This window comes from Martes martes (genome assembly GCF_963455335.1).
Source record: "Martes martes genome assembly, chromosome: 6".
NCBI lineage: Eukaryota > Metazoa > Chordata > Mammalia > Carnivora > Mustelidae > Martes > Martes martes.
The window spans coordinates 120,380,818-120,394,299 of record NC_137893.1 but is presented as its reverse complement, the minus strand read 5'-3'; the positions used below and the strand labels follow the sequence as shown (position 1 = coordinate 120,394,299).

The 13,482-nt window shown below is 50.9% G+C and overlaps 2 protein-coding genes across 2 annotated transcripts; one reads left to right on the top strand and one right to left on the bottom strand.

The window, feature by feature from the left end:
- Positions 1-2,652: 2,652 nt before the first annotated feature.
- On the top strand, positions 2,653-12,777 carry LOC308344395 (lymphocyte antigen 6 complex locus protein G6f-like). The gene is made up of 9 exons (XM_080805947.1): positions 2,653-2,752; positions 3,545-3,874; positions 3,954-4,217; positions 5,202-5,357; positions 5,539-5,605; positions 8,140-8,237; positions 10,476-10,535; positions 10,618-10,764; positions 12,459-12,777. The coding sequence occupies exons 1-9, from the start codon at positions 2,695-2,697 to the stop codon at positions 12,680-12,682; spliced, it is 1,404 nt and encodes a 467-aa protein (XP_080662073.1). The 5' UTR covers positions 2,653-2,694; the 3' UTR covers positions 12,683-12,777.
- LOC308344216 (lymphocyte antigen 6G6e-like) lies at positions 7,304-9,222 on the bottom strand. Its single transcript, XM_080805724.1, has 3 exons — positions 8,865-9,222; positions 8,113-8,244; positions 7,304-7,985 (listed from the first exon to the last, which is right to left on the bottom strand). The coding sequence occupies exons 1-3, from the start codon at positions 8,914-8,916 to the stop codon at positions 7,669-7,671; spliced, it is 501 nt and encodes a 166-aa protein (XP_080661850.1). The 5' UTR covers positions 8,917-9,222; the 3' UTR covers positions 7,304-7,668.
- Positions 12,778-13,482: the final 705 nt, after the last annotated feature.

Here is a 13,482-nt window from a genome sequence, read left to right as displayed (position 1 = left end):
GGCTCAGTGGGTTAAAGCCTCTGCTTTCGGCGGCTCAGGTCATGATCCCAGGGTCCTGGGATCGAGCCCCACATTGGGCTCTCTGCTCAGCAGGGAGCCTGCTTCTCCCTCTCTCTGTCTCTGCCTGCCTCTCTGCCTACTTGTGATCTCTCTCTCTGTGTCAAATAAATAAATAAAAATATTAAAAAAAAAAAACAAACAAAAAAAACACCCAATTCAGGGACACCTGGGTGGCTCAGTGGGTTAAAGCCTCTGCCTTCAGCTCGGGTCATGGTCCCAGGGTTCTGGGATCAAGCCCCGCATCAGGCTCTCATCAGCAGGGAGCCTGCTTCCCTTCTTCTCTCTCTGCCTTCTTATGATCTCTGTCTGTCAAATAAATAAATAAAATATTTAAAAACAACAACAACAACAACACCCAACTTAAAGAGATACAGGCATCCTTATGTTTATAGCAGCATTATTTACAATAGCCAAGATATGGAAACAGCCCATGTGTCCATTGATTGATGAATGGAGAAAGAAGATGTAAGATATGTGTGTGTATACACACACACACAGACACACACACACACACCTCTCTCTATAAAATATTATGTAGCCATAAAAAAGAATGAAATCTTGCCATTTGCAATGATATGGATGGAGCTAGAGAGTATAATGTTAAGCAAAATAAGTCAGCCAGAGAAAGACAAATACCATATGATTTCAGTCATATGTGGAATTTTTAAAAGATTTTATTTATTTATTTAACACAGAGAGAGCATGCACAAGAGAGCACACGCTGGGGGAGCAGCAGAGGGAGAAGGAGAAGCAGGCTCCCTGCTGACCAGGGAGCCCAATGTGGGGCTCCATCCCAGGACCCCGAAATCATGACCTGAGCCAAAGGCAGATGCTTAACTGACTGAGTCACCCAGGCGTCCCCATATGTGGAATTTAAGAAGCAAAACAGGGGTGCCTGGGTGGCTCAGTGGGTTAAAGCCTCTGCCTTCGGCTCAGGTCATGATCCCGGGGTCCTGGGATCGAGCCCCACATCGGGCTCTGTGCTCGGCAGGGAGCCTGCTTCCTCCTCTCTCTCTGCCTACTTGTGATCTCTGTCAAATAAATAAATTAAATATTTTTTTAAAAAAGAAGCAAAACAAACAAAGGGAAAAAAGAGAGAAAGAAACAGACTCTTAATTATAGAGAACAAACTGATGATTGGGAGAGTGGGGGATGGGTGGAAAAGGTGATGGGAATGAAGGAGGGCACTTGTCATGAGCACCAAGTGATGTTTAGAAGTGTTGAAGCATTATATTGTACACCTGAAACTAATAAAACACTGTATGTTAACTAACTGGAATTAAAATAAAAACTTAAAGGGTCTCCTGGGTGGGTCAGTCAGTTAAGTGTCTGCCTTTTGGCTCAGGTCATGATCCTAGTCAGGATCCCCCGGGGGTCCTAGGATTGAGCTCTGCATCGGGCTCCCTGCTCAGTGGGGAGTCTGCTGCCCCCCTTCCTTCTGTGGCACGCCCCCACTCTCTCACATTCCCACACTCTCTCTCCAATAAATTTTTAAAAAAATAAATAGAAACTTAAAAATAGATCAACCTTAAAAGAAAATTTTTTTTTTTAAAGATTTTATTTATTTATTGGACAGACAGAGATCACAAGTAGGCAGAGAGGCAGGCAGAGAGAGAGGAGGAAGCAGGCTCCCTGCTGAGCAGAGAGCCCGATGTGGGGCTCGATCCCAAGACCCTGGGATCATGACCTGAGCCGAAGGCAGAGGCTTTAACCCACTGAGCCACCCAGGCGCCCCAAGAAAATTTTTTTTAAACTAACCTTTAGGGGCACCTCGGTGGCTCAGTGGGTTAAGGCCTCTGCCTTCGGCTCTGGTTATGATCCGGGGATCGTGGAATCGAGCCCCGAGTCGGGCTCTCTGCTTGGTGGGGAGCCTGCTTCCTCCTCTCTCTCCCTCTGCCTGCCTCTCTGCCTACTTGTGATGTCTCTCTCTGTGTCAAATAAACAAATAAAATCTTAAAAAAAATAATAAAACTAACCTTTAAAAATAATAACACATTAAAAACTATTAGAGCTATATGAAGCTCTGCTTTGAGAATCCTGCCCGGGGGTAAAGGGATTTGGTGAATTCTCCAGGCCCCTGTTATCCTGTTCCTTCAGTAGTAACTTAATACACTCATCAGGGGCTCAGAAGAGGTCAATGGTATGCCAGGGAGCCACAGGGAAAGTCATTCTAAATTATTTATGGAGTATCGACTAGGTATGCAGTCTTATGCTGGGTTCTGTGGAGACCAACATGAAGACTCAGGTTCTTCGATCATGGTTGGCATCTCTCCTAGGGTGGAGGAAAGAGCACAGAATGTACTTCCAGACTGAATGAAGGTGGACAGCTGTGCCCCTTTCTCCACAGGCTTTTTAGCATGAAGTCTTTGATCTGTCTCCTTCAGCTGATGTGGAGTCTGAAGTGTGAGGAGATCCTCTTCAGAACATCCTGGACTGGGTCCTTTCCCCCTCAGAACTGAAAGGTGGTGGTCACTTTTTCCCCAGTAAACATGAAGCTGGGCTTTATCTCCCCAGCATTCCCATCCCCTCAGAGGCCCATGTCATTCCAGAGCAGGGAGCGTGGGACTGTATCTGGGTTTTGTTTCCTCCACAGGACACCAGGTCCTGGGCAAGAGAACTTGGTAGTCTCTCCCCATGGCGGTCTTATTCCTCCTCCTTCTGTTCCTACGTGGAGCCCCCTGGGCTGCTGCAGGTAAGGAGGAGGAAGTGGGGGATTCTTCGGCTATTCGAAAGGTTATAAGGAACTACTGTTGTTTCTCCTCAGAGGCCTGGGGAAGGCATTTGACTCAAGGAGATAGATTTACCCCAACTGATTCCCCCTTCCTCTAATTCTGGGGAAGACCCAGAGACAATGAGGGTCCAGGTTATGTACAGTTTCTTTCTTTTTTTAATGTTTAATCCTTTGAAAATTATTTATTTATTTATTTATCAGAGAGAGAGAGAGAGTGCGAGTGAGCACAAGCAGGGGGAAGAGCAGGCAGAGGGAGAAGGAGGCTCTCCACTGAGCAGGGAGCCTGATGTGGGCTTGATCCCAGGACCCTGAGATCATGACCTGAGCCCAAGGCAGACACTTAACCGACTGAGCCACCAAGGTGTCCCTAATGTTTAATCTTTTAATTTTGGGGGCTTTTGTTTTGTTGTCTTTTTTGTTGTTGTTGTTATGTACAGTTTCCTTTAGAAAATAAGAATAGATGAGAAAATGCGTCCAGAAAGGGAGAAAGGAGAGGAAGAGAAAGGGTCTTTGCCATCTATTCTAGCCTTTTTTCTCTTGCCTTCAGATACCTTCACCCACTGGAGGAGAGGGGAGGAAGGCCCTACCTTCTCCTGCCCTCCTCACTTTTTTGTAGCTGTCACTTGAGAAAGTGCTCATAGCCAGACCCATGCTGGGGGAGTCCCAGGAGGGGCAGAAGCTGGGAGTTGGAGGTCAAGTGGGAGCTGTTGACCTGATGGCAGTTTCTAGTCTCATACAACCTCCTCCCCACAGACAACATCCAGACCATCTATGTAGCCTCGGGGGAGGCGTTGGAGCTGCCATGTCCCTTACCACCCACCCTGAGTGGAGACGAACTCCTATCCTGGTTCCACAGCCCAGCAGCAGGTTCCTCCACTGCCCTGGTGGCCCAAGTCCAAGTGGTCAGGCCAGCCCCACACCTCGGGAAGCCCACCAGGGTATCCAGGCTCAAACTGCTGGGGAACTTCTCACTGTGGCTGGAAGGGTCCAAGGAGGGAGATGCCGGTCGGTACTGGTGTGCTGTGCTGGGTCAGCACCACAGGTACCAGAACTGGAGGATGTATGATGTCTCCGTGCTCAGAGGTGAGTGAAGGCACATAAATCGGGGGCCACTGGGGGTCAGGAAGCCCAGCAGAGAACTAAGGTCCCTCTCTCCCCACAGGATCCCAGCTATCTGCAAGGGCTGCCGACGGATCCCCCTGCTCTGTCCTCATGTGCTCTGTGGCCCCTGCCAGACGCCTGGACTCTGTGACCTGGCTAGAGGGAAAGGGTCCTGTGAGGGGCCGTGTACAGTCATTTTGGGGCGATGGGGCTGCCCTGCTCTTGGTGTGTCCTGGGGAGGGGCTGTCTGAGTCCGGGGAACATAGACCAAGAATCATCCGCTGCCTCATGCCTCACAACAAAGGGGTCAGCTTTAGCCTGACAGGTAAACTGAGGGAGGATTTGGGAGAGGATATTGCCTCTGGCACATTCTGCACCTGCTGGCTAAGGGAGGTGGACATGACTTTGTAATTGGCCAGATTTGGGTGGGGGAGTGATTTCTGGTGGAACAGACCATCACCTGTAGGAAGAGGGCCTTTTTTCTCATTGATAACTCCCTAATAGAGAAAGGGGTTGTTTAAGCCAACTCTCTGGTGGAAGAGACCATTGACCAAAAGGGATGAGAAGGATTCTGGCGGAATATACCATTAATTACAAATAGGGTGATCTATGACTTTTATGGAATATCTCATAGCAGACATGAAGAAAAGAAGAATTATTGATGGGGGAATTGTCTTTTGAAGTAAAGATACATGTGCTAATGTTATAATGGACTACTGTGAGTGAAAATAGAAGGGGAAAAATATATATAATTGTTTTACAATTACAAGTCCATTATCCACAGAAAGAATGCTATTGAATGTAGAATGACCCATTTATGAGGCAGAAGGGAGGAGCAAATAGACATTATTTTGGTAAGCAAAGGCCAATTAATGGGTCTTACTTCCCTCTACATCCTCAGCACCTAATATGGTGCCTGGCATTTGGTGGGCACTCAGGGAATGCTTATGGACTAAATGAGTGAAAGAAAGAATGAATTGGAAGGCACTACTTTTTCCTGAAAGTTTGGATTACTATTAAGGATATGAGGAAGAATTGCAGTTATGGCTGATGGTCTGTTCTGGAGTTAGCTGTCCATAGGTGGGTACAGGTGTGTTGATATTTGCTACCAACAGAGGTTGACGGGGGTCAACGTGAGAGGCTTGAAAATGGGCAAAGTGGGTTGGTGGAAACTGGGGACAAAGAAGTTTATGAAGTCTTTTGGTGGTAAGAGCCTGCTGGACTACGGGGGGAAAGTCTCTCTCTGGGGCATGGGAACAAACCCCTCACTGCCTCCCTCCTTATCCCTGTTGTCTTGCCCTTACTGTAGCCTCCACAGATGCCTCTCCTGCCCTCTGTGCCCCTTCCACAGGCTGGGATGTGTCCTGGATTGTGATGCTCTTGCTCACAGTGGGTCAGGGGTTCACCATCCTGGCCGTCAGCATTGTGTTCTGCAGACAGAGGGCCCAGGGGGCTCAGTGCAGAGGTGAGTCCCTCTCTCCCAGGGGGAAAGAAGAGAGTATGGTGTGAGTGGGTGGGTGGCAGAGGGTTGGGTTCACGTCTTGCCTCTATACCCTACCTTCTCTAGGGGAGGAGGTAGTAAGGAATATAGTTCTGAGTTATCTGGTGATTTCTCTGCTGCACCCCGTGTGGCTCCTTCTTCCCAGGTGCCTCAATTCCTCAGTTCAAACCTGAAATCCAGGTCTATGAGAACATCCATTTAGCCCGTCTCAGGTGAGGAACATTCCGGGCTGCAGGCTTAAATCCCAGAGGAGACTGGGGTTGGGGTGGGTATGGGGGCCCCTGTTCCTGAGGAGATAGAGAATGAAAGTATCTTTAATCTGTCTTTCTACTTCACAAAACCCACAGCCCACCTGCCCCCAAGATCAGATGATCTCCGTGACATCTGCTGGAAGTGTGACCTGCTGTCCCACTGGCCATCTGGCACCTGAAGGCTTTGCCTGAAAACCTTGGCAAGGGGGGAAGGGCTGCGAGTGCTGCTCTACAGTCCAGCTGGTCTCTCCAGCAGTCACGCTGTGTGTGTGTGTGTGTGTGTGCGCGCGCACGGGCTCGGGGACACTGAAGGAAAGCAGAGTATTATTCTGCGATGTCACCTGTGAAATGATGTGATCTCCTGTTTCATAGCAGCCAGTGAAGGGGTGGTCCTGAGCCCCCAGTACCATGGGACTGAGGGGAGACCAGGGTGGCTGCCAGGGGGTGAGGAGGGGTGGGGATGGGCCGAGATAAGACAGGAGAATCCAGAGTTTTGAGCAATTGTGGAGAGTCAGTCTCCTCTCGGGGAAACCACAGGACAAATGGAGGCAACTAAAGAAGAGGGAAGGGAAGGGACTCAAGTTAGAGGAAAGAGACAGGCAGGGAGAGAAGACAACAGAAGCACCAGGTGGAAGGACTGAATGACAGAATGGGAAGAAGACTCAGGTTGCCCTGAAATTAAGCCCGACCATCCCCCACCCCCATCCCCTCATCCCTGCTCTATCTCATTCGCACAGAGAAGTGGAAGGAGAACACGCACCTTTAATCAGACCTCAGACTTCCTCACATGGACAGGGAGGGCACTGAGTCAGGACCGGGGTGCACCCCCAGCCGCCCTCCTTATCCTAGCACTTCCTGTGGCATCGGAGCGGAGCTGTGAGAGGCTTATCAACATCCTGACACCCCGGGAGGCTCTAGAGTCACATGCTATCTCTGGGGGTAGGGGGAGTGTCCACAGGGGCGGTGAGTGGATTCCCCGGTGGGGTGTGTGCTGGGCTGTCTTTGAGCCACGGACAAGCCTGGGCTGGTCGAGCGGGGGAGGGCACCCATGCTCCTAACTGGTCCGTTCCAGGTCTCAGGCAGAAAGGAGCCAGACTCCCCGCCACACCATCACAAGCAACTCCACCAGACACCCTTTTGTGTGTCTGCTCAAATTTGGGCCTCACTGGAGGAAAGATTTCTCAGAAGTGTCATCGAAAGCCTCCATGCTACAGGGGCTCAAGCTAAGCTATTAGCAAAAAGGAGGACGCAAATGACACAGAGGAAGAATGAGGTGAAAGTTACAGTTCAGGTCCCAGCAGGCCAGCCCAACCCACCAAGCAGCTCTAGTTTGCTTTTTTTTTTAGATTTTTTTTTTTTTTAATTTGACAGAGATCACAAGCAGGCAGAGAGACAGGCAGAGAGAGAGAGGAAGGGAAGCAGGCTCCCCGCTGAGCAGAGAGCCCGATGCGATGCAGGGGGCCGATCCCAGGACCCTGAGATCATGACCTGAGCCGAAGGCAGAGGCTTTAACCCACTGAGCCACCCAGGCGCCCCTCTAGTTTGCTTTTAAAGATAGAGAGAGAGGGAGGGAGGGAGAGAGAGAGAGAGAGAGCGCGCACACACACACACACACACACACACACACACACACACACACAGACACGGCAGTGTCCTAGACTCCCAGATAGCACTTTTATTAAATTTATTCTTCACAGTTCCCCCAAGAACCTCCTTCCTGAGTTCCTGAACTGCCAAATTAATCTTTCCTAGCAAGACTGTCCTCCTCACCATACCTGATGCCCCTTCAATCCCCTTGCCCGGGACCCCCAGCTTCAACAAACCTCCTGCCTTGACCAAGACCTGGAGCTGAGATAGGGCATCAGCCGTGGGCATCTAGAAAAGACAGAAAACCTAGAACAGGTATTGTTTATGAGGCGGGGCTCTGGGCAGGTGCCTATCCAGGCTGGAGTGGTGCCCGCAGGAACCAGGCCTTGGGAGGGTCTGGGAAGGCGTGAGGCTGGGAATCAGAGTTCTCTACAGAATCAGGTTCTTGGGATTATCTCAGATGCAGGAGTCTTGATGGCGGTGAAGAGGGGGGCAGAATCCTGGGTTGAAGGCTGCAGATTGGCTTGAAGCCATCGGAGGAGCGGGCCTCCCCAGGTAAAGCTGGCTGCAAGGAGGAGCAGGGTGGCGAGTAGAGGGCTGTGGAGCGGCCGCAGCGTGGTGGCTGTGTTACACAGGTCCTGCTCACAGCAGTGATGCCGCAGAGCGTAGGAGCGCGACCAGTAGGTGGCATGGCCCCGCAGAGGGCACTGGGCCCGTGGGAGGCAGCCCTTCCGCTCGATGATCTCATTCTGCTCTGTGGGACAGAATGAGAGAATGCTGAGGTCCAGGCAGGAAGGAGGTAAGGGCAGTGGGGCAGCAAGAAAAGCAAGGTGGATGGATGGAGACTGGCCTAGAGAAGGGCCATTGGGCCAGAGTCCTACCTGAGGTGCCAATACTGATGCCACAAGCTTCGTCGTCCTGACACTCGGTGGGAACCGGGTAGCAGGGTTTGGCAAAGCTGCAGGCGTAACAGCGGAGCCGACCTCGGGCAGGGGGCTGGGGCATGGTGAGACCTGCGGTGGGGGAGGGGGGTGAGCAGCAAACAGGAGAGACAATGAAGCCTGTGAGAGAGAGGCTGGAGCCCAGATAAGGGAGAGGCATTCACGCACAGCGGTGACACACAAAGTGGGGAGAGGGAAGTGGGGAAAGAGAAGGAGAAGGGCAGACAGAAGTCGCGAAGAGACACAGGGAAGGGAGGGGAGACAACTCAGGAAAAGAAAAATCGCAGAGGCAAGAGGGATCCAGAGGTTGTGAGAAACACACAGATATGACAGAAGCCAAGAGAGTCAGAGGCGAAGGCAGAGAGTGACACCAAAAGCCAGACCCGGAAAGGCAGGGTGGCAGTGAAAAAGTTAAGCAGATGGTGCCCCAGACAGAGAGCAAATAAGAATTGACACTGACCGCAGGGTCCCCGCAAAGAAGCAAGAGGTGAGATAAGGAACAGGGGAGACAGAGGACAGAGGCATGTCAAGATGCTGCAAGGAAGAGAGAGTTATTCATTCTCAAATGCCTTGGAAAAGAAACTTCTGGTTCCACCTTCTCCTGGCCTGAGGCCATTCCCAGGAGCTCTTCTTTCTGAAGCCCATGCAAATCTCTGCTCAGCATCCCCACTTCTCCCACCTGCCCCCCTTACCCAGTGCCCCACAGAGGAACAGGATGCACAGGAAGATGCTGGAGGGGCCCATGGCTGGACCCAGGGCTCAGGAGTCTGGGAGAATGTGATCTGCACCCAGAGATCCCGAGAGCTGGAGCATCTGAGCGAGACAGGGAGGGACCAGTAAACAAACACACCTAGGGAGTGAATCTGGGGGGTGGAACCTGGACCAGATTCACCAGCCTGACGCAGTAGGGGCCCTGGGCCCGAAGCTCCTAGTCCCACACCTCTCACATCCTCCCTGCCCCCTACTTGAGTCGGCTGGAGCCTTCCGGGTCTTCTCTGTTCTGTGCTTTGTGCTTTCAGCTGTGTCTGCCGCTCCAGAGTTCTGTCTGTCACCTTCCCCCTCATTCCTCCCCACCTCCCCTTGTCTCAAGCTGTTCTCGGCTCTGTCAGCTCAGTTCCCGTCTTTGTTGCTCCATCCTTCCCCTCTCCGTGCATTGGAGTCTCTCAAGGTCACCCTCCTAGAAGGCCTGGCCCAGAATTGTTCCAGCGGGGTGTCTGTCTGTGGAACCAACAATGCCCTCTCCCACCCTTCCCTCCACACAAAGCTCAGCTGCATAAGTGGGACCCCACCCAGCTTCACATCCCTTTGATCCCCCCAAGCCTCAACATTTGTACCCTATAATTATCTCTCCCAGTTTTACTACTGTGGAGGAAGGAGTTAATCGTGGGTGGGCCCAGAGGGACAGATGTGTTTCCACTTGGGGGGGGGGGGGTTGTTTCAGAAAGACTGGGAAGGAATTCAGGGAAAAGATTCAGGAGGTGATGGTAGATTCTGGAAAACTGAGGTTTATGACCTTGAGGGAGGAGAGCCTGATCTGGGGAATCAGACCAGGAATGTATCAGGAGTAAGAAAGGGGAGGGAGGAGGGCAGAGGAGACAGATAGCCTTTTTTTTTTTTCTTTTAATCTCAGGACTTCTTTATACTCTTTATACTTTATACTTTATTATCCTTTATACTTTATTTCTTTATACTCGTAAAAATTACTGAAGGTCCAAAAGAGTTTTTCTCTGTGTGGGTTAATATTGGTATTTACTATAGTATTTACTATATTCAAAATCAACACAGAGCATTTTAAACAGGTTTATTTAAAAATAAAAATAATAAATCTATCACATGTTAACGAAACACAGTTTTGTGAAAAGTAAATTCTTTCCCAACAACACAGAAAAGGATTCCCACTTTGGGGAATTACATAAAAGTCAGGATGAATAGAAGTTGGCCCGGTTGTCCCATGGCTTCTGCCCTTAAGCTGTTGCGACCTGTTGTTTTGTTGAGAAAAGCCAACCTCCTGTAGGTATGCAAGTGGGATGGGAAGACCATTGAGGACCCTCTGGCCAGGAGTTCTGGGGCCACAGCCTGAGAACCGCTGCTGAGGATGGAGCCATCTGGGGACTCTGGAGGACGCCAGGAGCTCTTTCTTCCGAGGGAGCTCCCTGTTGCTAGTGGGGCCCCAGTGCCTGCTGGGGGAGATTCTTTACTCCTTTTTTATTGCCCTATAAAGCCCAAGGCAAGGGGGATATAAGGCTGGCAGATCAGGGCCAGGGAGGGGGGTGGGAGAGAGGTGATACTGACATTGCTGGCAGACACAATGAACTCTCTACTGGTCGGGGTCCTGCTCAGCACCCTGTTGGGGTCTGCCCTGGGTAAGGAGGCAGCCAAACCCTGTCCGCCTCTGCCAGCTGGCTCCCGGTCAGCCCAGGTCAAGCGCCTCTTCCCTCCTGCCAGGAACCCGCATGCGGTGCTTCGAGTGCAAAGGAGACTCCAGCAACTCCTGCAAAGAGACGGTGGCCACCTGCGGGGATGGGGAGCACTGTGGCTTCCTGGAGCGCAAGCCCCAGCCTGGCCCTGGGCAGAACAAGCTGTCTGGAAACCGTGAGTGCTCAGCTTCTCCCCCTTCCCCCAGCCCTCCCCTGTCCCCAGGCTCAGTCTGGCTCCGGGCAGATGATGCTCTGGCAGAGTAGAGAGGTCTGGAGCCCCTTCTGGCTCTGGCACTGAGCTCCTCAGCAGCCCACTGTCCCTGTCACCTCCTCCTCTTAACTCTCCAGAGTCTCAGAGGCCCATTTACTCCTAAGTCGTTGAAAAGGTTCTGTCCCTTGAACGCAGGGACCAAAATATTAAACCAAACTTGCAGGTATTAGCTAAGGACAGGGGTCTGTGTGTGTGTGTGTGTGCGCGCACGCACACGTGTATATGATTTTGAAATAATTTTTGATTGACAGAAAAGTTACAAAAATAGTAGTTCCTGTATGTCCTTCACCTCCCTTCCTCTAATGCTAACATCTAATATAACCATAGTACAATGATCACAATCAGAAAATAACACTGGTACGATACTATTAACTAGGGGCACTTGGGTGGCTGAGTGGGTTAACCTTCTGACTCTTGATTTCGGCTCAGGTCATGATCTCAGGGTCCTGAGATCAAGCCCTGAGTTAAGCTCCTGGCTCAGCAGGGAGTCTGCTTCAGGATTCTCTCTCCCTCTCCTTCTGCCCCTCCCCCTGCTTGCTCACTCTCAAATAAATAAATGTCTTTCAAAAAATACCAACTAATCTACAGACCTTATTCAGTGTAGCCGGATGATCTAGTTATGTCTTTTTTCTGGTCCTATAGCCAAACCAAATGAGAGTTCATCCACCCCTTGCACAGCAAGCCAATAAAATCTGACACAGAGCTTCTGCAGTGAAGAAAAGTAGGCTATTTATTAGTGTGGTGTCACCCAGGAGAACAGGGAGCTGATGCTCAAAAGCCCCACCCCCGCCCCCTGACAGCTGTCAAGTGAAAGTTTTTGAGGGCGAAATTGGGGCTAGGGGTCTTCTGAGAAGGTGGGCTCTGCTGACTGGAGCCCCATGAGATCATGCTAACAGGTACTCTGGTGCCACTTCCCCAGAAGTCTTTTCCATCTCAACAGACTTGGAATCTAAAGAATTTCTTTATTCTCCATGTTAGACATTTCATTAGGCCCAGCCAATGATTATGTCTTTAGAATAGTGCTGATTAACTACTTGTCCGCAGGTTTCTTTGAGTGATAAGCCATCATTCCTATCCCTTGAGCCTAGGCTTATGTGTTCCTTGGCTGGTCCAGCTGTGCCTGAGGGTGACAGGACATGGAGTGTTCATTTTCCACCTGAACTGACAAGGGGGACGTTGGCTTCAGTCCAAACCAGGATCCCCCCTTTGCATTTAGTGCTCACAACATCTTAGTCTCCTCCAATCTAGGACAGTTCTGCATCTTTGTCTTCCATGACCTTGACACTTTTCAAGAGTCCCCATAAGTTATTTTAGAGACCATCCCTCAAGTTACATTTATCTACTATTTTCTCATAATTAGATTGCAGTCATGGATTTTTGGCCAGAACAGCACAGCGAAGGGAGGTCAGGCCTTTTCAGCACCATTGAATCAGAGGGCTAACAATGTCAGTGTTCATTTTGGTTACTTGGTTTCATGGAGGTGTTTTCTGGAGGGGACAGAGAATCCCTCCGGGCTCCTGGAAGTCACATCCGCTCTGCCCTAGAAGGCAAGTCCTCAAGCCAAGAGCCCAACACCGCAGTCTTGTTTTCTCTCTCAGCCTCAGTGACCTTGATTCATCACTATCAAGCCTGTGTGGCGGCCCATCATTGCAATCAAGTGGAAACAGAGTTGGTGGGAGACGTGACTTACACAACCCACAGGGAATGCTGCGTCGGAGACCTGTGTAACAGCGCCGTGACAAGCACCGTGGCCCCGCCACGTGTCTTGGCTGCAGCCGCCGCCACCCTGGCCTGGCTCTTGCCTGCACTGTGGAGAGGCTAGTAGGCTGGGGCGGGAGCAGCAAGGGAGCAAGGGAACAAAGGAGAGCTGAGGTGAGAAGACAAACAACCCTCTGTGAGCTATTAAAATCTCTCCACCACTCTAGAGCTGACTGGAAAATGCCATCTATCTTTCGCTGATGGGAGAATTGCAGGAGAATTAGGGGCCATCCATGCTCTAGTTACCAAGCGTCAGCGGTCTTAGTTACAACAGTGCACTCCTTCACCAACGAAACCCCAAAGGACAACGGAGAATCTGCCCTAAGTGACCCCTGGGGCCTATTGCTAGGGAGAATCTTCCTTAGCAGTGAGGACCACTGAGCAGGGGGAGTGGGCTCTGGGCTGAATGGGGGTCACCAGGTACCAAAGAACATGTTGGAATTTCTTCCCCTTTCTCCCATTTGCAACTTGGTTCTCAATGTGGCTCTATAGGATTGAGAAAGGAAATGGAAACACCGTGATGGGAGGGTTGCTTGCTGCCCTGCTTAGTAATGGGGCCAAGCGAGGCCCTTGACTCTAACCTGCTAAGAGGGTCCTGTGTTCCATCCCCATGCAGCTCTCCTACCCTTTGGGGGGAGCCCTCAAGTCAGGCCGCACCTCCTTCTTGGCAATACATCAGAGGTGTGGCCTAAATTTGGGATAAGGATTGTTGCTCCAAACACTGGACGCATATGTCAACTCCAGACACAGGAAGGAAGGATGGAGGCCTGAAAAACCCGTTTCTCCATTTGCCCCAGCCCAGTCTCCCAGGGAAAGTCCCTGGAGGATTCTTGGGGAAGGGCAGGAGCTGAGAGTGTTATCTCC

Bases quoted from the DNA above. Each gene is read 5' to 3' on its own strand.
- LOC308344395 (XM_080805947.1), top strand. From the start codon at position 2,695: ATGGCGGTCTTATTCCTCCTCCTTCTGTTCCTACGTGGAGCCCCCTGG. The intron at 8,238-10,475 runs GTGAGACCTGCG...CATTGCTGGCAG, and splicing joins GGGCAGGGGGCTGGGGCATG to ACACAATGAACTCTCTACTG. The intron at 10,536-10,617 runs GTAAGGAGGCAG...CCCTCCTGCCAG, and splicing joins CCTGTTGGGGTCTGCCCTGG to GAACCCGCATGCGGTGCTTC.
- LOC308344216 (XM_080805724.1), bottom strand. From the start codon at position 8,916: ATGGGCCCCTCCAGCATCTTCCTGTGCATCCTGTTCCTCTGTGGGGCA. The intron at 8,245-8,864 runs GTAAGGGGGGCA...CCCCCACCGCAG, and splicing joins GTTCCTCTGTGGGGCACTGG to GTCTCACCATGCCCCAGCCC. The intron at 7,986-8,112 runs GTAGGACTCTGG...TCTGTCCCACAG, and splicing joins CATCAGTATTGGCACCTCAG to AGCAGAATGAGATCATCGAG.